At 39.2% G+C, this 27,977-nt stretch overlaps 1 protein-coding gene across 3 annotated transcripts in view; it reads left to right on the top strand.

The window, feature by feature from the left end:
* Nucleotides 1-27,977, top strand: part of OTOA (otoancorin) — a 952,220-nt gene that overhangs the window by 275,296 nt on the left and 648,947 nt on the right. For all 3 annotated transcript variants that reach the window (XM_044089617.1, XM_044089616.1, XM_044089618.1), the window contains exons 11-12: nucleotides 932-1,071; nucleotides 20,020-20,143. In XM_044089617.1, the coding sequence (XP_043945552.1) occupies nucleotides 932-1,071; nucleotides 20,020-20,143 (264 nt within the window). The remainder of the gene's footprint in view (nucleotides 1-931; nucleotides 1,072-20,019; nucleotides 20,144-27,977) is intronic.

Genomic DNA, 27,977 nt, shown 5'->3' with positions numbered 1-27,977 from the left:
CAGTTAATTGACTGTACTTACTGTCTGTCAGGGTGGGACTTTTTTTCCAGTATTTGTAAAGCTAACAATGCGCACCCTGGCCAACCATCGAGGTTGCATTCATTGTACTAATAGAAAACTTCTGAAGGCTTAATGTTCAGTTTTCTAAGGAAATCCATAAAAAGACAGAGAAATAAACAGAAATAGTAAGACACACACAAAAAAACATTTCAGTTCTTGCAATGTTCAGCCATTTCCCAGCAAGTCTTGCATCCATTTATGAGCTTTCATCGGAACTTTTCTATTAGCTGCACATGGTCAGAGAAAAGCAACCCACCCCCAGCAAGAGTGTGAAGTAAGCATTACTGACGTGTCAGATAATGACTAGCACTCCGACAAGGAAGACAACATTAAAACCAGACCCAAAAAAGCTGTTGCCCCGTTAATGGAAAAGTACCAATTAATAAAGGTTGTCAAATATCTTTTGGTGTTAGTGTGTATTATTTAAAAAGGGGCCGGGGGAAGTTATTCAATGAATACGCTGGTACTTCAGTGCTGTGAGTCAGAACAAATGTATTGTATCACACTACTGTATGATTAGTGTGGGTGTGGAGTTATTATTCAGGTCTATAGTGCTTTTAGGCAGAACAAGCCAAGAATGCTCAGTACAGCAGTGTTCATTGTACTGAAAGATTCTTTATGTGCACCAAGTCACATTTCTTTGACTTACAGGAGTCTGCTTATGAGTAAATGGTCTTCTATTAAATGTCTGAAACACAGGTACATAACTGTGAGACTAAATACTGCATTATTTCTGAAACTGACTGAAACTTTTTTTTTTGGGGGGGGGTTCTGTGCTGTCAACAGGCAATGAATGTTAAACCTTTTCATACCTAGGTAACAAAGGTAAAAAAAATGTATTATCCTGCTACTTTGTTTCTTTGATTCACAGATGGAGTTGTTCATTAGTTATGACAGTGCAACTAAGCAGCTGGATTCTGTATATGACATCTCACCGGCTGTTGCAAGAGCTTTCCAAGAAAAGATTGGCTTGACAAAATTTGATCTTAAAAACATTTCAACTGTATACAGGTAAACCAAGTTTTTTAATATGTCTGTACTAAATAATAATAGTCTGTCTTGAGCAGCACAGTATAACAAAGCAATATTTATTTTCTTCGAAACTATCACTAATACTAAGTAAATTAGAGCCCAGTGCAAATGTGCTTTAAAACCTTTGTATATGATTTATGTTGGTTTTCATATTAACAAATGCAGACTGGCAGAAGACATAAGATAATGTGAATGTTATCATTTAGAACTTTGTTCAGGTTATGAACAGTTTCATAGTAGATTGGCTTGTAAATGAGATTGTGTACAGGCAGTAATTTGTTGGCTGGATAAGTGCACCAGTGCAAGTGACCTTTTGGAGGCATGGCAAAGGCCACTCAACATGGCAGAGTTAACGCATACATCAAGGACCGTGGATACAGTACCAGAACACCAATAAATTCTTTATAAGTTATTTCATATACTGACAAAAACAAACACCTAAAAATAAGGACTGAAAGGGGGGAAATGAAAGAGCTTAAATGCAGTAACACTGGATTGGTATACAATATATCATGCAAGTAATGAATCACAAAAGAAGCTGCTCTTTCCATAATGTCTACAAAATATCAAAGTAGTTGACTAGAGTTTCTTATGGCTTGGTTTATATAAATCAGATCTCCTCTAACAACCAGCTGGATCATGTTTATTACTGCTTTCTATTACTCTAAAATAGAATTGAGTGCCACTCCTCCAGTGCCACTTGGCATGCATCATACATTTGCAGTTTGTTGGCATTCATCAAGTTGAACAGCATGATTATTGTTGATAACATTTGTTATTCGTTATGCACATCAATGTCTTTAAATTGTATCTGTATTCAGTATAAAATATGCAGTCTAAGCCAGTCAGTCAAATACTATTGAACCAAATGCCACTTCACAGAAGCCAAAAAAAAAGGAAAAATGACTATCAGTGTGTCAAAAACGTGCTGAATAAAAGCACATAAAAATCCTGAATGGAATTCTAAACATGCAAGGGATAATACTCTGTATAATTTCTAATCATAGTCATAAATGTAAACTAAACTAACCCAAAAAAATAACATAAACGAAAAACTACCCCTAACCCTAGTTCAACACTAACTAACCTCAGCCCTGAACTTAACCCAACCATAAACCTAAAACTAATCATGACTCAAACCCCAAATTCAAGCCTCTGTCCAACCCTAAACCTTAAATCTAACCATTTCCAAACCTAGCTTTAACCTTAGGGACCCTGACTTTTGCAAATATTGTAAGCAGCGAGACAACTGACTGACCTTTCATTTAGTTTGATACTTAACTTAATCAAACTCAAACAAATAAGGTCAATGAATAAGATTTCAGCAACATTACCATCAGACAACTGCCCATCATAACAATTTTAGCATCTTCCTACAGTTTTTCCCTAGTAATTATTATCAAGGACACAAATTTTCCATTTTTCCGAGAAAAAATAACAGAAAATCCTCAATCTGGTTTGTATGAACATTGGAAGAATTCTGTCTGGAATCATAGTCAGTCTAACATTACAGCACAAATCTTCCTGCACCAATGAAGTGATTTATACTGTGGTACTATGTACTGATTGGTAGTCATTCACATTCCCTAAAGAACAAATTCATATGACTATAAATTATTCCACAGTGCAGTTGGAGCACCTACCACTACACTCTGACACAAGTACCAACAGCAGCACCACTGGCACTGACCCCCCCATGCCAGAGCAACAATTAACCTCACCCCACATACGTGGGCCAACACACACACACACACACACACACACACACACACACACACACACACACACACACACACACACACACACACACACACACAAACACACCAACATATACATGCTTATTCATGCAGAGCACAACTTACTTCCACCAACTATTTGCACAGAGTGAAGCAGCTCTGATTCACCTTGCACAGATTCTCTCTATTGGAAGGCAGACATGTGAGCTACAAAACAGCACACACACTTAATGCCCTTTGAACCCTCTCTGGTTTAGTTCAGGTGTAATTGGAAAGCACTCTGTGATGATAATTTATATAGACCTCTTACACAGAATCTTCAGTTGTATATGCTGATTTAACCATTATTGTCCAGAGCACACAGGTGATTTAAGGCAGTGGGGGTGGGGTCAATCAATCAGACAGGGCTTGCAAAGTATACCTGACTGCTTGTGCTCATCTTGCATACTTCACAAATGACTATGAATAGGTACAAAGATGCTTTCATATAATTTGGAACTGTTGACCAAAGCACTCATTCTCTATAACATATGTGTGTATATATATATATATATATATATATACATATATATATATTTACTACTTAATAATATTATTTGGTTTTACTGAGTAATTTAATAAGAAGTGACAAAATATATATTTTTATCATTAATATTTCCTGCATGACTCCTATATCTATTCACAGACTTCATATCATCTAGAACATTAACCACACTAGTGGTATCCCTTCTCAAGCACAACAATTTATTCAAAGAATTAATAACTTAGGTTCTTCCTTCATCTCTCCTTGCACTTTACTAACAAAAAAAAAATCTGCTTTTACTGTATTTGTGTTTTCTCCTTCTTTATTTTGCTTTCGTCTCTTCTTAAAAGTACTCAGTTTTATTTATTCTGCTGCACTTATTGCTGCTTGGTAGTAGCCTGATTAAATTGTAACTGTTATTCTAAGTCTTTTGGTTTAAGAACTTGGGCTTCATACCGGTTGTTTTACATTAAGAAGGTTTGTGGTCTGCACTGTTCTGGCAGGACAGGTAACTTACATCCTTCTAAGCTGGGAAATGCTGATTGAAAGGTCAGTGCCTGCTGTTCTAAAAGTGTATTAGTTCTGGTTTAAGCACTTGGGCTTCATTCCAGTTATTCTACATTAAGAAGGTTTGTGGTCTGCACTCTTGTGGGAGGAGAGGCTGGATTCTGCCCTTCTGAGCTGGGAATTTCTGGTCACAGGCTTATTGTGCCTGCTTATTCGAACTGTTTCTTTCTGAAATTGGTGTGCCTTGTTGCTGTAGCATAGGACCAGATTCAGGCCTACTGAATCTAGCTTTATTTGTATAACTTGAGCACTGATCCAGGCCATCTTTTTTGGAGAAGGTTCCCCTGCACCCTAGTAGTGGGAGTGTGCAGTTAGAACTGTGCACTTTATTCATCTGTTTTTACTGTAATTGTGTTTCTTCCTACTTTATTACTAGGGGCATTGACTACAACTCTGAACTGAGATATATGCAATAAGCATCTTTTTATGCACATTTAAAGTGTTTTTTTGATTGTATCTGCTTTTTTTCTGAAAAAAAAAAAAAATATATATATATATATATATATATATATATATATATATATATATATATATATATATATATATATACTTTTTTCCCACCTTTCTAGGCTAGTATAGTCCAGTTTTCAGGTTAGTGCTGAATTCAGGGCTGTGTTACAGATCTCTGTGTTTGCCCATACCTTACTTGGATAGAAGGAAGTTTCTCTGTTCACCTGTCAGAGAGGGAAGCTTTGAGCAGCCTATCTGTCCCTGGAGGAGTAGTTTCAGCTCAGAAAGTAGTATTTTATTAGCCAGTTTGGGCTAATTTCTATCTCTTTCATTTCCCTGCTATAAAAACTGCATTTGCCTGGTTTTGCGTGTCAGGCAGCGCCGGTTAGCTAAAGTATAACTATTCCCGGCTCCACAAAGTCTCCTCTTCAATTTTTCCCTTGGAACTAGACAAACTTTCAACGTAAGCACTCAAGCCATTCATTTCTCAGCCCGGCACTTGCTCAAAACTCATAGCAAGCACTTATAAATCCTAGCACTACAAAAGGACAAGGCTCTCTATTTGACCTTACCAGCCATTCAGTAAAACAGTTTACTGTACCTATCCAGGCATGTCCAAAGGGCAGTTTTAGGTGTACTCTCCAGTCCAACTGGTGAATCTGGGCATTTTGAGGCAATGTAACAACTGCCTCATGTACACAGACAACCCTATCCTCCTACCACCAAACACTAATACATGCGAGAGATGCAATTATACAGCCAAACTAGAGGCTAAGCTCTCTCAACCCAAGACTGGATCAGACAGTCAAGAGGAGAAGGGAAATACTGGTATCACACCACCAGTCTCACATAGACCCATTAAACCAGCACCGGTAAAAAACACTCGTAAATACAAATAAACATACTCGGAGGCTCTAAATAAAAATCTGCAAAAGGAACAGAGCCCTCCAAAGCAGACATCCAAGAAGCCTCCACCCCCCCAACACAAACCATGAAACACATACTTCACAAAACCAGTGTGCCATGCAATCACAGCCCTCAAGGCAAAATAACATACCCAATATACTAGTAATAGGTGACTCTATAGTCAGGCACACTGACGTCCCACTCACTAGGCTGAATAATGAGAAGGTTACTGTTAGCTGCCTGTCTAGTGCCAAGATCCGCCACATAACACAAGCACTCAGGTCACTCCAGAACAAGTGGAAATATGACTCTGTCATTGTCCATGTTGATGTGAATGACCTGAGCCGTACCTCCCTGGACTATATGAAAAGAGACATGGAAGAGCTTTCTGATCACGTAGCCAAGGCCAGTATGACCCTGACCCTGAGTACCATCCTGACCTCACCAAAAATGATACCATGGTATAAAGAAAAAAAATATCAATTTCAACAATTGGCTATGTTTTTGGTTTCATTCAAAGGGGATCCAGTGTCTGTCTGCCTGGGATAACATACTCGACAAGCCATGCTGCTTCACTGGAGACGACTTGCACCTGTCACCCTTAGGTTTTTGTATACTGGCCAAGGCTGTTGCCACCCCCATATTTCCTTTTTTAGGCAAGGCTCAAAAGACAAACCCTCCACCATAAATAGCACAAGTAATAAAGATCTGAGGGTAATACTACTCAATGCCAGAAGTTTAAACCTCAAAATGCATGCACTCGAGGCACTCCTCAGTATGGAGAAAATCGATATATGTACAGTAACAGAAACCTGGTTTAAGGCTCCAGGGAGCACACCAGCACTACCAGGCTACAACTTATACCATACATTTTGGCAACAGAACCCGGACCGAAATACAAAAGGCAGGGGAGTATCCATATTCATCAAGGATACCCACACCTCCAGGTTAGTGGCACCAGCACAATGCTTCAGAGATTATCCATGTGCAACTAACAACGGGCAAAACTGCAATTCAAATTGTAGCTTGCTTAGACACCATGTCCCAGGACCCCCATTCCACATTTCTGGAAACACTGGGTAACATAAAGGTCCTACCAAACACCCTAATATTGGGTGATTTCAACTACCCAAACATTAATGGGGTACAAGTACTAACTCCCTTGCCCAACATTTCCTAGAATTTATAAACTCAAACACCCTGGAACAACTGGTCAACACTCCCATCAGAGGTGACAACATATTGAACCTGGTCATCACCAACATGGGCGACCGGTGTTCCACACCGGAGGTCAACCCCTCGCTGGTTAGATCTGACCATAAACAAATCACTTTGGATATCCACATTCCGCCCCCACCCCCGGACAAGGAAACCACCGTGAAAAACTTTTCAAAAGCAAACTTCACCATATTTAAGACAGAGGTGGAATGTTTCAAAGCCCCCATGCTAAAGGATAATGCTGTCTAAGCTGCAAAATCCTTTAATAATGCATTCTATGGGCACCTACAAGAATGCATGGATCGTGCTATCCCAAGCAAAACCAAGACTCACTCCTCCAAGAAAAGGAAACCAGTCTGGTGGACCCCTGCCATAAACAAGCTATACAATAGAAGGAGGAAACTAGTACAGAAAAGAGTAAAATCCCAAGAAGGGAAGACATCCCTGATCAGTATCAGCAAGAAACTACAATCCCTCATAAAATCATCCAAAGTGAGCTTTGAAAGAAAACTTGCCCAGGACTCCAAAGATAACCACAAATCATTCTTTAGCTATGCCAGGAATCTAAGTGGCAATGCTCAGATCTGCTCGGAGTTGGTGCAGAATGGCACAAAATACACTGAATTGACCGATATTGCCAACATCCTGGCAGACAGATTCAGTGCAAACTTCACCCCCCCTCTCACCCCCAAAAGGGCCCATAACCATACCAGAAGAATATAGAGCCCCTGAAATCACAGACATTCAGGTTAATAGCCCTCTCCAAAGCCAAAAACACAGCAACAATGGGACCGGATGGTGTACCAAGCTGCATCCTACATGAGCTCAAAGATGAATTAACCCCTCACCTAAACACACTGTTCAAACTCAGCCTCTCCACAGGCTACGTACCCATAGAGTGGTTCACAGCAACAGTTATTCCGTTTAGGGTTGCCAACTTTTCATGTCAAAAATTCTGGACATGTACATGAAAGCAAAAGGCGGTACCACCCACACATGTGCCCCCCCTCCACGCATGTGGTACCCCACACACACACGCAGCCATTTCGGTGTCCCATTACTTGACTATCTCTCCATTTCTCCCCAGTTGCCATAAATACTGTTCAAAATTCTGTGTGCATACTGTTTTCGGCTTTACTTCTACAATGATTTCAGATTGGATTTAATGTAAAACTTTTATTTCGAATTTTATAGCACAAACACTAATAGCCATTTGCTAAACAAGCAATACAGTCTGTAATAAACAGACATAGCTTTAATACTTCTTTGCCTTTAAAACTCGCATTCACTGAAACAGCATTGAAACCTACATTCAAAGAAAATGCATCTAGCTAGTGGTGAATTAAGTTTACCTTTGGGTTTTTTCAAATCATAGGCCCCTTGCACACATTTTTAAAGCCAAGCAAAAGTTCTTTGATTCACCTTCCTGACTGTATTAAATTTTGATACATAATAACAGCTAGCAGACATGAATTAGCAGCCATCATAACTTTAAGACTGGTACGCTCATGCTCATGTAGAATCTCTAATGAAACAAAACTGGTGTATTACTGATATACTTAAATAGCATATATTGCCAGGCTGTGGCAACTCAATCCCCTAAATGTTGGATATGTTAACCGTATGAAAATGGCCATATGTTAGTTCCCTTAAACCAATTCACACTAAAACTCCAGAGAGTTCTAATAGGGTACTTGAGTACAAAACACCCACATACATACTGTCCCAGATGACTATGCATGCCCCTTTAGAGAGGGTACATCATCAGATGAGATGTGATAGTGAAGTCTTCACATAAATAAGATAGCCATATTGCTCTTTGACAGGCACTGCTGCCCAACAAGGCTCATCAGTAATCAGGCAGAAGTAATGCTATAGGTGCTCTTTTCATATACCAACTACCTCTCAAAAATGGTAGATACTTTTCTGTACACTTCTGATTTCTCATTGACAAGTGAATGAAAAATATATGGCTAACATTCAACTTGCAGCTTTTAGACACACACACACACACACACACACACACACACACACACACACACACACACACACACACACACACACACACACACACACATTGCCCTCAACAAGCCTTTTTATTTTTGACAGTGATGATGTCATGACAGTAACAGCACCACTTGTTAGACTGTGTTAAATTTATAGTTGTAAACATTTTGCCAGTAAGCATTGAAACAAAACACATGAACCAATAATGACAAAACTGCCCAATTCAGAACATTTCAACCATAAATGGCCACTCATACTTATGTAATTAAAATCCACCAATATCAGTCAATATGCACAATTTCTGCAGAGTGCAGAAGTAAAACACCATCTAAATTCCACATTAAAGAGATCTGCAACTAATGAAAAGTTGCTGCTAGCAAACAATTTTATATTTCAGTGTTTCATCTACAAATCAATGCATGCTGCCCTTGAAGAATTGACTGCCTATGTTACATTAAAAAATGGCAAGCAGCCGGTAATATTGCAATAGGAAATGGATGGCAAACTGAAAACAGGTTCATAGTTACTACTAGGCATCATAGGAGGACATATTCAGGACTGCAGCACCCTGCCCCATTAAAATACAACACAGTATGAGTTGAGGGAAAAAAAAAAAAAACTGAACTTACATGTGCCTCAGTGTTGGATTAGAGAAAACTTAGAGCAAACACCAGCTGGACTCGTGCTTTGCCTGGGGCTTTTCAGCATACAGTCCATCTTCTTTATAATTCAAATTCCACGCGCGCAGAAGACAGTGAGTAGACAGATGTAAACAGTCGCAAGGACACTGTTTTCCACATCTGCACTCGGACGCAAAGGGCGTTCTTAAAGAAGAACGCCCCTAAAAAAAAAAAAATTAATTTATTTAAACTAAACGAAAATGTGCACAGTGCACCATTTTTTCCTGACAACACGGGCATTTTCTGTTCTTCCAGACAGTGTCCATTAATTCTGGACAGTCTGGAAGAATTCTGGATGGTTGGCAACCCTAATTCTGCTCCACAAAGATGGAGCCACAACGGATCCCACGAACTATAGTCCTATAAGCCTGACTAGCTTGGTCTGCAAGGCTATGGAGTGCATCATCATGGAACTCATTAAACGAGACATTGGGAACCTTCAAACACTGGACCCTACCCAGTTTGGCTTTGTTAGGGCAGATCATGCCTCCTTAACCTGGTGGACGTCTTTGAGAAAGTTACCAAGGCTATAGACGAGGGAAAGGTGGTACACACAGCCTACCTAGACCTTGCAAAGGCCTTCAACACCATTCCCCATTCTGGTATTATAAACAAGTTCAACAGCCTGAACATAAACCCCTATGTCACAAGATGGGTTGCCAATTGGCTCATGGACAGAACCCACATGGTGAGAATTGTGGGAGCTAGGTCTGACTCTAAACTGGTTACAAGTGGCATTCCCCAGGGCTCAGTCCTAGGACCCCTCCTGTTTAGCATTTACTTCTCAGAGGTACAGACAAGCACAGGAGGACTATGGCTGACCAAGTTCGTAGACGACTGCAAACTAGGGACTATAATTGACTCACCGGCTGACACAGACATCCTCCAAAAGGGTCTCACTGAAATGGATACCTGGTGTCAAAATCTTGGCCTCATGCTAAATGCCAAAAAGTGCATAGATATTCCCTTTGGAAATAACAAAGTACCTACAAACTACCACATAGATGGTAGTCCCCTAAATATGGAAAATGTAATAAGGGATCTGGGGACCCAAGTAGATAGTAATCTCTCCTTTGATAATCACATGGCCAAAGTGGTTAGAAAATCCTTCTATGTGGCCCACCTAATCACAAAAGGGTTTGCATCCAGATCAAAAGAGGTCATTGTGCCCCTCTACTCATCACTCATTAGACCCATCATAGAGTACAATGTCCCATTTGGGATGTACCTTACAAGACACCTACAACAGCTGGAAAGACCACAGAAGTACCTCACCAAGAGGATTACTGGCCTCAAACAGATGCCCTATGCAACTCGACTGAAGAAACTCCAGCTGTACTCAGTTGCATACCGCCTTCTCAGAGGTGATCTCTACCTGACATATAAGGCCATGTCCAACCCAGAATTGATGGACATGCTCCACCTAAAGAAAACCTTATCCCCTCTAGCCACACGCTCTAGGGATCTAAACCTCACCACAACAATAAATAGGACATGCTGGAGGGATAGATTCCTGTCCCAGAGACTTCCCATGCTTTGGAACAAGATTCCAATCTACATTAGACAGAGCTCCTCGCTAGCACTCTTCAAGAGAAACCTTGATGAGTGGATGGGAAACAGAAAGTTTACCCCAGGAATCACTTCAGTGGCTCTGCTAGACAGAGGCACAGGGAACTAATCTAGGGGGCGGCGAAAGCCAACACATTCTGGCTAGGCTTATAAATGCCTTTGGGCAGATAGCCTAGTACATACCTATGAACCTATTGCTATATCCCTTTTGTTTAAAGGCTATACAAGAATGCAAAATCTCTTCCTTGAGAGACTGAATGTTATTACACAGCCTATTTATTTTCAGTAACTCATTATAAGGCAATGCCATTTAGAATATGGGGGGGGGGTGGGTAGCAGCTGTTACTATCTAGAAAATGAGTTCCATCATCAAGTTTTTTGTGAATCTTTGTAATAATCATATTGTCTAGAATATTTAATTCCAAATCTAATGTTCCAGATTATATGAAATTTGTGAATAGATATAGGAGTCATGCAGGGAATATTAGTGATAAAAAGATATATTTTGTCACTTCATATAATATTTATAGTGTTGCATTAGTAAAATTCTTAAGATACTACTGGCCATTCTTATACAAGGGGAAGTCTGGGGTTAAGAATTTACCTGACTCCTTTACTGTCTCCTATAAGAGAGCCAGAAATATAAAAGATGCGGTTGTTCATAATTTATTCTGCATGCCTACTGAAATTTTAACTAATTCCCCACAAACTTCTGGTACGTTTCTGTGTGGTAAATGCTCTATTTGTATTCATGTGGTCAGGATTTTTGATAAAATAAATGGTATTTTCTTTCAGCCCAGGGATATCTTCTCTTGTTTGTCCAAGGGAGTGGTGTACTGTCTCTCATGCCCTTGTGGTTTCTTCTATATAGGAGAAACCAAAAGAATGTTTAAAGTCAGAGTATAAGAGCATGTTAGAGACATTAAGAATCAAAATGTGGATAGTCCTGTGGCATCACATTTTCATGCAGCACACTTGGGGTCTTGTACCAGTCTGAAAGCATGCATTTTAGAACAAGTTATGGTTAAGGATGATGTTAAAACAAACTGTTATATAAAGAAGAAGTCTGTATTTTAAAGTTTGGCACTTTGGTGCCTCATGGTTTAAACAAAGAACTTGAGTGGAAGGCTTTTCTGCATTCTGTTAATTATTAGTTTATGTTTAATTGTTTTATTTAATTGATTAATGAAATGATATTTGTTATTTAAATGTAGCTTGTGCTGCTGTGATGTAAACTCTGTGAAAGGCTTGTTAATCGAGGGGCTGGAGTATTAAACATTTTTGGGTTTTATGCACCTACAGTTGTTTTTTTTCCCTTTTTCTGTTTTTTTTATTTTATTTGTTGTTTAGTCAATTCAGAAATATAGGCTGTACAAATCGGGCAGGCCAAGCAGCACAATCAGGTTCAGTATATTTTAATGACCAACAAATTACATGGTAATGAATAACATTATTAAAATTAGCCTCTCAGGGTATGGTAATAAGGCAAAACAAGATGGTAATAAGGCAAAACAAGATGGTGGAGTGATTCATAAATATATAAATGCTAGTCTCATTGCATATTTGAACTCACCCAAATGTTCCTATTTAGATTAAGGAAATCACTTAAGAATGCTAGGGGATGCCACATTAGTAAATGTGCATCTGACTCTGTGTGACTGTTTAGTTTTCTGTAGCCCATGAGGAATCTCATGCTACCATCTTTCTTTAGTATCAATACCACTGAGGAGGCCCAGGGACTGCTGGACTCATGGATTACCCCCAGTTCCAACACTTCCTGTATCTCTTCCCTCAGAGTCTGTCTGAATTGCTCAGGCACCCTATAAACGGTCTGCTTGATAGGCCTTTTGGGGAGATGTATCCACATAGTGCTGCACCAGGTGGGTCCTCCCAGGTTTGCCAGTGAACATGCCGCCAAACTCCTGCAACACTGCTTGAATTTCTTGAACCTGGGTACTTGATAGCTGTGGAATATTGCTATGCCATCCACAGAGGTGTCAGTCTGAGCCTCAATGAGGAGATCAGTCACCAAATCCCCCTCAGACTCTCCTGCCATCCACTGCAAATACTCAGTACTAGGGCCCCCCTATCATGGTAAGGCTTCATCATGTTAACATGGTACAGTTTGTGCTCCTGCCACCTCCCTAGCAGGTTAATCATGTAATTAACATCACAGACCTTCCTTACCACTTCAAAGGGTCCCTCCTAAGCTGCCTGCAACTTGTTGTGTCTGACAGGAATGAACACCATAATCTGCTGTCCCACAGCATACTCTCAGGCTTGAGCATTCCTGTCATACCAGACCTTTTTCTACTGTCGGGCTCCTGCCGGGTTCTCCTGGGCCAAGACCATAATCTCCCTAAACCTTGTCTTGAGGTTTAGGACATATGCCACAACAGACTTCTTGTGGGATTCACACTCACCCTTCCACTCATCATGAATCAGATCTAAAGGTCCCCTCACCCTATGCCCATACAGCAACTCAAAGGGTGAAAAACTTGTCAATTTCTATGGTACTGCTCTGTATGCAAACAGTAGATGGGGCAAATATTTATCCTACTCTGTCCTAAACTGCTATGCAAACGTCCATAGCATGGTCTTTAATGTAGAGATTAATCTCTTCACAAGACCATTAGTATGGGGGTTGCAGGGGGTGTTTTTTAGGTGCTTCACCCCACAATGCTTCCACAGACAAATCAGCAGATCTGACATGAAATTGTTACCTGTGTCAGTCAGTATTTTTGTTGGGAAACCTACCTTGCTGAAAATCTCTAACAAAGCATTTGTCACCTTTTCTGCCTTGATGAAGGACACTCCAGTAGTATAATCTACTACCACTAGGATATACTTCTTCCCTGTGGCACTTGAGGTACTCAGAGGCTCCACAATATCCATAGCTACCCTCTGAAATGACTCCTCAGTCACAGGCAAAGGCATCAACAGAGCTTTGCCTTTGTCCCCTGCCTTGCTTACCTTTTGGCACTACTCACACATCCTACAGTACCCTGTTATATCCCTTGCAACCCCAGGCCAATAGAAGTTCTGCATAATATGTCTCTTGGTATGCGTTATGCCCATATGACCTGCAAAATGAATGCCATGGGCTATGGCTAGAAGTGCCAGATGGAATGCCCTGGGTACTAGCAGCTGCTGTATTCCCTTACCCTCTAGTACTCCATCAGGCATCCACTCTCTATACAGTAACCTTTGTTCCAGTATACAGACTCCCGTTTCCTTGAGTATCAGGTGTCTCCTTAGCTACCTCCCTCAAGCTTCGTAAGATAGAGTCTGAAAGCTAAGCCTGTTTCAATTCTACTTTCGTGACCCCTCCCAGTTCCCCTTCAACAGGAAGTCTAGTATCTTCTAACAATGGTGCCTCACTGTCAGCCTGGGTACTACCCCTCACCTCTGTTCTTGCAGTTACCCTGTCCTTGGGAACATCAGCACCTACAAGCAGTTGTGGCTCACTTTCAGGCTCACTGCTACAAGGTAGCTCCCCTGAAATAGCCATATCACCAGTCCCAGCTTCAGATGTGGGATCTGTCTGATTCTCCCCTATGCTACCAAACCTACATGCCTGTCTTCAAGCCTGACTGTATACAACTGCATGAACACAAGGTACTGCATTATCAAAATCATTCCCTATGATGACATCTGCAAGAATATCCTCAAAACAGCTACCTGCTTGCTTCCTTTTCCATCTTCCCAGTCAATGTGAACCCTGGTCAAAGGTATTTGGAATGGGATCCCTACTAAAGCACTGACTGGAGTGGACTGCCCAAGCAAGTACTGCTCATCTTTAAGCTTTGCAGGCTTCACAATGGTTATATCAGAGGCTGCATCTCTCTTAGCAGTGGCCTGTCTTCCATCACAAAGATAGGAGACAAACTCTGGTGATAGTTTGGTACCCCCTGTTGTCTCCAGACAACTTACTACTGGCATGCTGTTATTCCCACTTGCTGGCAACCTCACCTATTTTTCCCCAATTTGCTTCAGTGGACATTTGTATGTTACATGGTCCCTCTGGTTACATTTAAAATATATAACCCCTAATCCTGTCTGTGTACCTGACCTAATGTCTTCCCCTTTTACTGGTAGACTCTACTGAGGTAGTTTAGGCTGCTCACCATGGGTTCCCTTATATCCATGTGCAGAAATGGGTATCCACTTCTTGTGCAGTGATGCCCCACTTGTTAAGTACAGATCCCCTTTTCTCCCCAGCTTATCTGCAGTTACCCTCTCAGTCATGTCCTCAGGCAATGTACTAAGGATGTGTTCCCTCACCAAAAGGTATGCCAGTCTTTCAAAAGTGGTGACCTGACATCCACTTACGCACCTATGAAATAAGTCTTTAACTCAGCAATATAATCACATACACTTTCATCTGCCTTGCATCTATGCTCATAAAACTTTTTTCTGTAAGCTTCAGGTGTTAACTTATAACAGTTCAATAAACATTGTTTCACTCTATCATAGTTTAAACAATCAATATCAGACAATTTAGAAACAGCAGTTACAGCTTTACCATGGAGTAAGGGGGTCAGGAACCATATCCAGAGCTCTTGGTCAACATTATACTGTTTGCATATGCTTTTAAATATATGAATAAAACTATCAAAGTCATTCTGCAAGCTGTAAAAGAAATGTACTGACCTTTATTGCTTCTGGGGTCCAGTTATTCCCTTCCCCATTACCTCCATGACCCAGATAAAGAGTCAACATCTCCCTCTCATATCGTCACTGCTTCTCTTTTTCTTCAGCCTCCACTCATCACAGTCTCTCATTTTCTTCAACCTCCAAACGTTTGGCCTCTAGTTCATGCTGCTGCTGCTTCTCCTTTTCTTTGGTCTCCCAATGCCACAGTCTTTCTTCAGTCTCCAAATGTTTGGCCTCCAGTTCAAGTCTCCTTAACCTCAGATGGATGTTTAAGTCCTCTGAGGAAAAGGTGAACTGTCCTGTTTCTAAAGACTGAACATCCCCAGCACCAGACAGGTTGTCCTCCTGGCCACTGGTTCATGTTGTAGCTGCAATTAAAGCTGAAATAATTTCATCTTTAGTCTGATTAGCATGCACTAGTCCTTTGGTTTTGCATGCCTTGGCCAACTGGTTCTTTGTCAGCTTACCATTATCCTCTTCTGACATCTTTGCCTGCTTTCCCTGACTAAACTAAACTACCAAAAATAAATAAAACGGTTGTGAAAATGAACCTCTGAATGTTTACTTATGGTTTTTGAGAGTACACACACACACCTTCAGTAACAACTGCCCACAGACTACTGAAGTCTAATTAATATCCCACCACTCTGTCCTCAATATGTGACTGCCTCTCTATCCTAGGTCAGTACTCAAGGAGCCTCAGTACTCACCACTGACACCAGTCAGAGATGGTCACTAAGAACAGAAATGGATTTATACAATATTTTTCAGATGCAGCTCTCTGCATCAAGCACAGTTTTCCCTAAGAGCACACAGGGAACATGCTCTAGACCTGGGACTGGACTCTGTCTCTACAGATCCCAAACAAGACTCACTTTGGAGCACTATGTCCCTGTTCTAAGTAGCTTACACACCCAAAACTGGGTATTTGATTTTCACACAAACACACTCCTGGGAAAGGCTGGCACAGATTTAGTATCTGTACTCCTTCTGCCCAGATTATAAGGTAACCTTGTTGCCACCAGTCAACTACTCTTAGGCTCTTACAAGGGTATCCAATTATATTGAGTAAAATCAATACTAATATAAATGGTAGAGTATAACCAAAGCAACAAGGCTTTTTGGAATGGCCACTGAGTCATTAAAATAAGCACAAGTACTCTCAGAATGTTAAAATTATTCTCTAAAAGACCAGCCACAATGAAAGGTATAAAATATTTAATAATAAATAATAAAATAGAAAACATGAAAATACCAAATATCTAAGTACAATAAACACCAGAGTTTTAATCACAGGAGAAATAAAAATAACTCAGTTGGACAGATTCAAAAAGATGCAGAAAAACAGTACTTAACTAATCTTACTGTATTTCCTGACTGTCTAAAGAATAGATGTTCCCTAGCTAACTTAATTAATACAGCAAGGCAAGATTAGATGCTGAGATTCTTACTTCCACAAGACAAGGTGATGAGTTTCCAACTAACTGAACTGATCTCATCTGAACTGTGATAACTAACATAGATCTTTATATCAGGTTCCAAAGAAAACAAAACAAAGCAAACTGCTGTGAGAGTTCCATCCTCTCAGTGCTGGTTATAGAATTACATTACATTGGATCACCTGACTCTGGTACAATGCACACACAGAGCTTTGCTAAGATCTGTTGCAGTATTTGATAGCTATAGAACAATTTCAAAAATGTCTACTCTTCCCTTCCAGAATTCTTTGTTTAAACATATGCATCTAATCAGTTATAATAATGCTGTTTATACATTTTTAACACAAGCATCCATACAAGTCAGTGTGATAGTCAAATGATACAAAATTATTTACAAAACTCCAGCTAACTATGTTGGCATGTGTTACACATGCACTGCCCTACTCTCCCTGGTAGAGTCAAGTATATGCATCAGTGGCATGGTTGCTATTATAAAGTAAGATACTGTGCACATCTGTATTGTTTTGGAACAGCTGACAAATGTCTAAATAAGTAATCGTAGCAATACAAGAAATTAAGTTATTTACAAAGCAGGGATTCCGGCAGATAAAGCTAGATGATAAAAACTTCAAGTTGTGTACATTTAGTATAGCATTAAGAAGGCACAGATTCCTTTAAATTCCATTTGCTATTTCATTATCACCAGAGGAATCCTAAAGAGGATTTCAATGTAAAGTTTTGCAAGGTGCTATAAGCATAATTGATAATCCATTAATGTGGAGCCAGACACAAGAAAAGCATGAAAATAGGCTAATTCAACTAGGATAGCAGAATTTCAAGTTAAATAATAGTTATTGTAAAATAAAAGTGAGATGTCTGAATTTCATGGGTCACAGTCTACCATCAAATAAACCAATGCTGATTTATAAAGCAACTGACAGACACAAGTGTAGGTTTGACTTGATGTAATAAAGTCTTTATTCTCAAAACAGGGGACCTCAATATACAATTAAGGAATTGAGAAGATTTGTGCTGAGTATGAATTGAAGCATACAACATCCAGTTCACAATGCAAAATGAATTGTTGATGAAGGACACTATTTAAACAGTGAAGCATTTCATGAGAATGGGCTGTAGCAAATTCTGAGAGGATTGTCACCTCACAGTTTTGGAATACAAGAATAGTGGAATACTGCAGTGCAGGACGTCAGTCTCTCACCTGGTCAGTTGTTGGTGGCAAAAGGTTGAAAGGCAAAAAACCTGCCATAGCTATACATGAATATCCATACAAAGTTAATGAAATTCTGCAGCAAGGTCAGCACAGAGATTCTGTTATAGCAAAAACTGCAGGTTACTGCCAAATGTACACGCTGGGGACCGAATAAGAACATAAAAAACATAGGAATGTGTTCACTTAAAGGTAAAATTGTTGGTAAAGCAGTCAAACCAAGATCTGATGCTGTTCGTGGAAAAGATGAAAAGGTAGAATTGAAGACCTTTACATGAGAAAAAGGCATTAAAGTGCAAGGGACATGAACAGCCAGGAGCGCTTTACCCAGTGTTGTAACAGGAAAATAGAGAGTGCAAGACAATTGTGATAGTCAAGAATTGCAGAAAAAGGTTCCCATGTTGAGTCTTGAAGGAAAATCTGCAATATAGCGAGAACAGTCCCAAAAATGAAGATCAGATGTGTAGAGTGAATAGTCCTGTCAAGTACTTTATACTGGAAGACAGTTGAAGAAACCAGATCACGATATGGATGATCAGATGCACCAAGATAATAAGCTTGTTAAATATTTCAGTTTGGGATATGCACTGAAGAAACTAAATATATGGACAGTTAGAGAGATGATCATAATACTAGCAAGTGATTGTAGGATGGCTAGTAATGGTTAAATCATACTATGGTTTATTGCTGTCTAGTATCCCCCAAAAGTATTTCATGTATTGCAGCTGACACAGGATACCTCCTTCAGCCATTACTGATGACATCAGTGCAGCATCTACAAATATTAGGTAAACATCTTTACAACATCATCCATGTCCAGACAGTTGCTGTTGTAGAATGTGTATTGGGACTTGTAAGGAGATACTGCAATGCTTTGACACCTCAGGAGAGGTACTGGTATGCACTACTGACATGGTCAACAAGCTTTACTGATGCGTGTGCCATACTGCACAACACAACTGTCAGGAACCAGTTTTTCAAGGCTGTGCATAGAAAACTGATCCCACCAGTGTAACCAGCATCATGGCAACCTCTGGATAGTGATAAGGCTAGTATCAGTGACCAAGAGAATACTGAAGATGAAAGTCCCTCCAAATGGAAAGCTGGAGAAAATAGGCAGACTCTAGTACTAAGTTATATATCATGACATCACCCAGGACAAGAGACAGGTATATTATAATGATGTATGCAGTACAGCAGATGCATTGATAAAATCAGTGCATGCTATGCCATGCATTGCATGGTTTGATCATACTATCCATTAGACATCACAACACAATAGAAGAAAAGTGCCTGTTGCATACCTTTCAAGCTCTTAATACAAGAAATCTAGCAAAGCCTAACAAAATGGGGGAACAAAGGCCCAAAAATAGAGACAGATTTTAAATATTGCTCTTATAAACTTAGAAAGTTGCTGGAGTAACAGGGTTTGTGTTAACATACATTTTTTTCTGAAAGATTTGAAGTCTGAAATTCAAATGTATGTTATTATTAAGTGACTTCAGTCCATAGATTATCCCAGGGATTTGCCAGAAAACCACACATTTTATGTGGAATAGGCCAAAATATGAGGCAAAAATTTGGACAGTCTGTGAAGAGCTGGACAGTTCAGATGCATGCCATTCAGTAGCCATTGTAATTTAGACAGGGGACACACCATACAAGTGTAGTTCATAAAACAATAGTGAGGACAATGCAAATGTCTCTCCTTGTAGATGGTTGCATGGAGTCAAATATTAAAATAAAATATTCATCATTCTAGTAGATTATTTGTGATGTTTTATCAGTCAGTCATTACATGACATTTTCATCTGATTAGAAGTTTATTTATAATGTTTTATCAATGTTGCTATTTATTGATACACTAACTAAATGACTTTGTTGTCAAATGCAATTTTTATGTCTTGCCATTTAAACGTACAGATATAATTATCAATTTCCTTGTTAGGCTTGGTCTGCTGGTTTGCTTCTATGACAACTTGCACCATTTGGATGCTTCTGCTGCCCAGCATTTACTTAATCAAATGATCAAATGCAATCATCTCAGAAGTGTTAACGTGGACATTCGCAAGGTGATGTAAACACTGGTCTCTACTTCATTCCTTTCTTCAATACTTTGCTATGTTGGCAGTGACTATCCTCAGAAGAAGCCTTAGTCTGTAGATAACATGTTTAGAACCCTTTTCCATTAGATGGTGTTCCGATGGCAGATATGAAAGCTGTTTATGTCTCCGATTATATGCAAATATAATGACCATCAGACTGCTTATTGATATAAATATAAGCGTGAATGCCTTCCTATGCACTTTTTTCCAGATGTCACAGTAGTCTTTTTTGCAGTTAGAAAACAGTGCTTTTATTTAGATATTTGCATATTCTACATTTTATGCCACAGCTGTTTTGAAGGTTTCTTTCTCATCACAGGTGCTTTGGGCAAAGACTTTTTCTAATGACACGTATATGGATTCTGGAAAACAACATTTAAAGACTGTAGTAATTACTAGTTATCAGGGTGGCCATGGTGGTGCAGTGGTTAGCATTGCTGCCTCACAGCAAGAGGTTCTCCAGTTCGATCCTCAGCAGGGGTGCCTTCTGTGTGGAATCTGCATGTCCTCCCTGTGGTTGCATGGGTTTCCTCCGGGTACTCCGGTTTCCTCCCACATCCCAAAGACATGCTGTAGGTGGATTGGACACTCTAAATTGGCCCTAGGTGTGAGTGTGTGCATATGTGTGCTTTCTGTGGAAGGTTGGGCACCGGGCTGGCTACTTGACACTGTAAAAAACTACACTGCCAATCATGAGCGGACAGGTGATCCACTGTGGCGACCCCTAACCGGGAAAAGCTGGAAGAAGAAGAAGTAATTACTAGTTATCCTCCATGCTCTTACTGTCAGCTATTCATTTGACTCATAACCTTTGGGTCTAACTCATGTAAACATAAAATTCAAGAGCTAAGGATTCTTCTACAGAGGAGTTTAGCTCAGAGGGATATGACTGTGAGCTAAGGACCTGCATCCTGTAGTCCTGGGTCTGACTCTCTCAGTTCCTTCTTGCAAGTTGTATGGCTCTAAATTAGTCAATTAACCAGATAGTGCTCCTAAGATGCCCCTGGAAAAGGACGGTTTCATACTTAATAAATAAAATAAAAAATAAGAAGTGTCAGACCTGAAAAAAAAGTACAAGGGCTCCACAACTGTTGAACAATGCTTGCTCATTGTCAAAGTGCAGTGGCTATATGTAAGCTTCTGAAAACATAATATTCAAAGACTAACTCCATTCTACTCTTACATGATGAGTCTATCAATGTGCCCATTTCTGATGATATCAGTGTCATAGGTACAGACACTTCCTGTTCTCAAATTATTTATCTTTCTAGAGCCCAGAATTCAGTTGTCACACTTGTCCTCTACCCTAGTTCAGGATAGCTGATTTTCCAATATAATTTTGGCCAGATTGAATATAATTTGTACAAATTCAACTAGTGCTGTTATATGATCCCTGAAAACTCCAGAGTGAATGACATCAAAGTTAAGAATCTGCCATGGCCTTAAGTTAGAAGGAATGTTAATTGTGCATCTTTAGCAAGTGGAGAAATAATAAGCTTCTTTTATGGGGAATTTTCATTCATCCAACAACCACTGATAACTACAGTCAGTGCTTGATAGCACATATAAATGAACTCACGTGTCAGAGTATATGATGATAACATCAAAAGGGCCCAAAAGTACTCTACAGAAAAAAGCAGTAGTTTATCATTAGTCAGGAGACCTGGTTATCCTACTGTATATCTATATTCCCACTGAAATTCCAGGGACTGTTATTCTATTATCCTTGGAATAACAGAACTTCAAGTGTGAATCTTGGATGGTGAATGCAGTACTTCAGAGTATTTTTCCTCTTCCAAGTTAGAGATCTCAGAATTAGTATAAATAAATAAATAGCAGGGTTGTGGGGGCCTCTGACTTCATGTAAGGGGGATGCAGAGAGCACAGTACCCTTTTAAAAAAGCACATTTACTATTGTATAATAGTGAATTTCAAAAGTCATTTGTTATTTTAATCACTATTGTTCAGAGTTTTAGGGTACACAGTGTCAGGTCTTGCTCTGGTAGGGAGTAATGTATGTACTGCTTGGAACCACATAAAAACTCTGCCACCTGTGAAGCAACTCCTATTTTACATATATTTTTAATAACAACTTTATGTAAGTGGTAGATACCACTCTTTGCTGAAGTCTGTTTGCTATTGATGCTCTATAAAATGCCTAAGATGAAATGACAAGGTGTTACCTACCGATTGTCATTCTCCATGTGACCAATAGGTGGTGTCATGTGAAGATAAGTGGCCTCACATGCTGATTGAAGTACAGTGCTCTGAGGACAGCTTAATTAAAAGAGTAATGTATAGTTCATTCTCAGTGTGCTCTCAGTATGCCATATGGTGTTTTTTTTTTTATCCAATGTCCTGAAGTATCTCAGGCAGTACTGTCCTCATAAGATGTTATACAAACTGAGAATTGGAGTAAAAGTACTTACCATGGTCTCTTCTGGTATGAGAATAATTAATTATGCCACTTATATGATCAGATTTTAAGGATAAACTATGTAGGAAAGGAGAATAAAAGGAGGTATGTATCTGAAGGTCCACTGCTCTTCTGTCTTTATAGGAAGCAACATTGCATACCTTACAGAAACTCCATAGCACTGGGTCTATCCTAGCTGAATTACCTGTGTTCAGATGTACTCCTGCAGGCATAATTGAATGAGAATGTATATATTTTTTATTTTATGGACATTGAACAGCAAATAGTAAGCTCTGTTTCCACAAGCCAGATCTAGTTTAGCAGAGATATGAATATATTCATTATAAGTTCCAGGAAGGGCAGCCAAACTAAGCTATTCAGATCACAACATACATTATACCAAGAGGTCTATAGGTCCATTTAGCAACAGTTAAAGTGGATTGGAAAATCACAATAGAGGTGCTACAGTCAAATTTCCATCTGCAGAATGGGAAGCAGGGCTCTCCCATCATGAATTAACACTAGATGCAGATTAACTTAGTATTCATATCTTTATATTTGTGTTCCCAAGCCAGCTCACAGACAGCATCTTGCCACAAGACATGGCAAAGGAATTTGTTCTCAGGAACTTTGCCATCACCATCATAATAATTTCCAACCCCCCCCCTTTCCCATTTTTCTTCAAAAGATTAGGGTGCTGAGTCAAGTATTGCCACCTCTCTCAGTTCACTGCACCTCTTCTACCTTCTGCAGCAGTCATGCCTGAATGTTGCAAGTGTTCTCTCATGTAATTCAAACATCTCTTGGCTGGACATCCTTGTTTCCTCTTGCTTTCTTCCTGTTACTTTCAAATCTCTATGTAATTTTTGAACAATATCAAGAAGGTATGGATCCTGAAGATCCTGCAATAGGGGTGTACCTTGGACCAAGTTTCAAGTTTTGAATGATCCAATGATGTCCGCTGTCATTAAAACCATATTTCTATTCCGCAACAATAGAACATTATAATACAACAGAAACATTTGAAATAGTATATTGAAGTAGCAGGAAGGTTTTTTTACATGGCTGCACTGGCCATGGCTGGACTCCCTGCTAGTGAAAGAGAGTGGAGGGCAGTTTTGGACCTGCTGCACATGTGGATGGTGAAGGAAGGAGAATGGTTGTTAGTCTCAGTTTCTTCCCTAGGGAGGTGATGAAAAGATTCTGCAGAGATAAACTGGCTAAATTCCTAAATGCCACTGGACTAACAGGTTAACTATGGCATACTGTTACTGCTGCTGCATTATAGAATGCTGACCATGCATGGTCAATATTGTTCTATAAATGTTCTATAAATGGATTCCAGCAGAGTTGGGGAATTCAATGACTAGGATGTATTTGCACTTCAGCAAGGCCTGAGAGAAATAGAAGTGAGACCTGTGACTAAAAGGTACACAGGAAACATGTGGGGAGAGGTAGCAATAGATGCTGACTGAAGGGCATTGGCTCATGAGAGGCTAGTACAGACTGATGTGCCACAGAACTTGGTTATTAGGATTGATCCTGTTTGTTACAGCTGGGGCAGTCAAGTAACATCATATAAATACTGTCAGCCACAGTCACAATGATGTGCCCCTTTGCATACTTTTAACCCTCACTATATGTTGCAGATACTTTCTGATCCCTTTATATAATGACATTTCCTTTTCTTACATTTTACTCAGTAACCTCATCTCTTCTCACCATTTCCTGGACATCTCTTGCTTCCTTTACCTGCTTTTCCATTCTCCCATTTTTAACTAAGATTTTTATTCCTAATCTCCTCTTCTCCATTCTTGTTAGTGTTTCATTTATAACTTTTTAGTATATCTCACTGTTTAACCAAAAAAAATAATGTTAAATCACAGCATACGTAATTCACTACTGATTTAAATACATATGCTTTACAATAACAAAGTTATTAATGTCAAGCAGAGTAGCACTATGCATTTACCTTGCATAATTTACTGTAATTTGGTTGCTATTCTATATTTGGATTTCATTTATCTGTAAATTCTACCAATTACATGTTGAACTGATATTATACATTTTCAATTTTTTTTCTCATTTTTTTAATAAATTTACTTTTGTTTGATTTAAAACATCAATATCCATATATGCAAGGGTAACAGATAAAACAGATATGATAATTGTAAACAACTTGAAATTAACATTTGTTGGTGCATGACATTACTTCACTAATGTAATGACACAAAACAGTTTTCAACCCAAAAGAGACAACTGCTAAAAACAAATGCTGTTAACAAAGCTGATATAAACTATTCTTTAAAGCAGAGCTGCTTGTAACTGCTAAGTGATATTTACAAATTGTCCAAATTCTGGGGTCAAAAAACATAGGAATTAGTTAAATAAAATAAAACTTTCTATTTCCTGAGGCCCTAAAGTGTATCTGCTGAGGCAAAACAAACCCTAAGCCCGCCCACAGTATCTATATACCGTAAGCAAGAATGCCATTTAGCAGTAAAATTAGGCTTAAATGAGTTCCGCAAAGTACTTGCCCAGCTTGGTAAACAGAGTGCTTTTTACTTGTGTTCTAAATCCCAGTATTCATTTTTTTTTTGCCACCAAAATTGTAAGAGCTAATAGGGGCCCACCCAAAAATATCCCAATATACAAATCAGCTGCAAGAAAGTAGACTAAACAATCCTGTTAGGCACAGGACATCAAGTATATTCTGGACCTCAAAATGCCCTGTGGTACCTAAGGGTAAAGCCCTTCATCTGTCCTAGAAGACTCGTGTTCCATTAGCAGCATCAGGATAGGAGTGAATAGCTGACATAGACCCAACCATTCTGGGAGGGGGAGTCACCCTAGGCTTGCTGCAGTAGCAGGATTAAGACCCTTGTGAACTTTGTGCTTCAAGCAGCATATACTGCTTGGTCAGGATGTTCTGCATGTGCAGAAGCATGTACTCATCTGTTGGGGGTAACAAGTATAGGGGTTCCTATTACATTATCAAAGTTCTTAAACTTCTAACTTCTAACACCATAAGGTCGAACCCTTATGTTCGAAGTGTCAGAACTTTGATAACGCTAAAAAAATATTAAAACAAAAACAAAGAATAAAGGTTTGCAAGCAGGGGCCAAGCCCCCTGCACCCCTCACGTGGGGGGCTGCGGCCTCACACCCCCCGCTCTTTAAATATACCAACTCCGAGATCACACTATAGTGTGGTAAGGGAAAATCTTTCCTTTCTGCACTGTATTGTGATCTCGGAGTTGGTATATTTAATGAGCGGGGAGGTGGAGTGCAGGGGGGCTTGCCCCCCTGCTTGCAACAGTTAGGTAGGTTTTTTATTTTTTTTTTTCACATTCGAATTCTTGAAACTTTGAACATCTGAGTTTGATGTTCTCAGTTTCGAAGTTTCAAGGATTAAGAAACATAATAGGAACCTCAATTATAGCACACAAGGCTGCTGTGAAGGTGGTTAGGGTTAGGGCACACTTCCTGCCTGCAATATAATTTTTCAAAATCATCCCCAGTCTCTTCATTTGCTTCAGATATAGGGTCAGGTTGAGGCTAGGTTAGACAAATATAGGTCTAGTAGATCCAGTAAATAGGAAGAGAAGCCAGTGGCAGCTGAAAGTCAGCTGCTAGGAGTAAAAAAAAATATTCTGAACCTCTTGCCAGAATTAGTCTAGAGATCAAAGTGATAAAACAGATTTATACAGTTATCTCTGGATGGATTTAGACACTTCCATTAAAGCACTCTCACTCTTTCTCTTTCTCTCTCTAGAATAATATCGGTAACATTTCATTTACCAAGCCCACATATACCAAAATGCATTACCTCAGCCAAAAATTTCCATGAAGAATGGCAAGAACCTATCAACCAATAATTAAGACATCCAATCTATAAAGTGTTAAAATAAATCTGAAAATCAAAAACTTCAAGGCTCCCCCTTATCAGTGGAAAGTGATATCTTTAAGAGACTCTTAATCCCTTCCATATCCAAAAGAAAATCCAAGATAATACATTATAACCTGATAATAAAATATAGGGAGACTCTGAGGTCACAGCCTAAACTAGATATAATACAGGAGAGGCAAACCATGAATGTCTGTGGCAACTCCTGTCCCTACATTTAATAAAAGTGATTTCCACTTTTGTAAAACTTCCTACAGATCTTATATACCTTAATATTTTTAAGTCCCACTGTTCTCTGAAGAAATGATGTCACTCGTATGCCTGGATAACAAAAAGAATCAACATTCCGGAGAGAGGGAAAACGAGAGGGAAAACTGTAGAAGAGGGATGAAACTGAATGAGAAAGTATATGTTTTGCAGTACTCGAACATATATCCTGAAAAGGAACCAAACTCAGATAAAATAGTAAACAGGCACTCCAGAGATCTCTCAGGGGCTAATAGAATAAAATGTAATCAGAAATTCAATGAACCTTAAATTAATTGTCAAGTGGTATCCAAGAATATCAGAGACTCTAAGAGTACAAGCTAGAGGCTCCAGTTTTAGTGTGAAAAAAGAGGGCAACAGAGGACATCCTCCAATGTACAGTCTAACTACAGAAATGTTAATACTAATACCTTTCCTATGGGATAGTTTAATGATTAGGGAAACAAAACATTGAGGAAACCCTGTTATTAAAAAGAGTATAAAAATACAACTTTATCAAAATCCTTCTTGGCATCTAATGTAACAATCAGTAAACATAACCCCAAATTATTTGCATTTTATACCAAGAGAAGAGTTTTGATAATATTATTTTGAGTTTGTTTATGCTTGATGAATCTGCACTGTTCATGGATAAGAAGAAGAAGAAGAGGAACTGAGGACGTTAGCCTTCCTTTTAATATGGCCATCACAAGTTTATAATCCATGCTCCAGACTGAGATAGGCCTGTAAGTTGCTAGATGTTCTGGATCTTTATGTGGTTTAGTTATTGCCAAAATAAAGTTTTCTTCCTATGCAGTGAAACCTAACACTTCTGCAGAATATAATTCAAAATGTGGAGCATACAGGACAGTAACGTTTGATCCACACATTGATATAATTCCACTGGATTTCCATCTCTGCTTAATGTTCTACTCCTTGCTTGCCTAAACAAAGCTTGTAACTCATGAAGCTTAATAGGTTTCAGTAGACCTATTACTTGGCCTTAAGTTAGAGACTGCAAACCTGCTGACTTCAGACACTAAAGCCCAACTTCCTAATACCTGGGATTAAGCAGAAGAAAGAAGAAAGTATAGAACAGTAATCCATAGTCACCTGCAAGTTCCCAGGACCTAAATTAAGTGGTTCATGGGAGTGAATCAATTTTTTTAGAAATTCCCTAAGATATTATGCCTTCTAAACAATATTTGTATTGTGATGTTTTTCTCTGTGGAC

Source organism: Protopterus annectens, chromosome 12.part0 (assembly GCF_019279795.1).
Source record: "Protopterus annectens isolate FY-2018-M chromosome 12.part0, PAN1.0, whole genome shotgun sequence".
In the NCBI taxonomy this organism is placed as follows: domain Eukaryota; kingdom Metazoa; phylum Chordata; order Ceratodontiformes; family Protopteridae; genus Protopterus; species Protopterus annectens.
The sequence above is the reverse complement of the archived record's forward strand: the minus strand, read 5'-3'. Positions and strand labels throughout refer to the sequence as shown.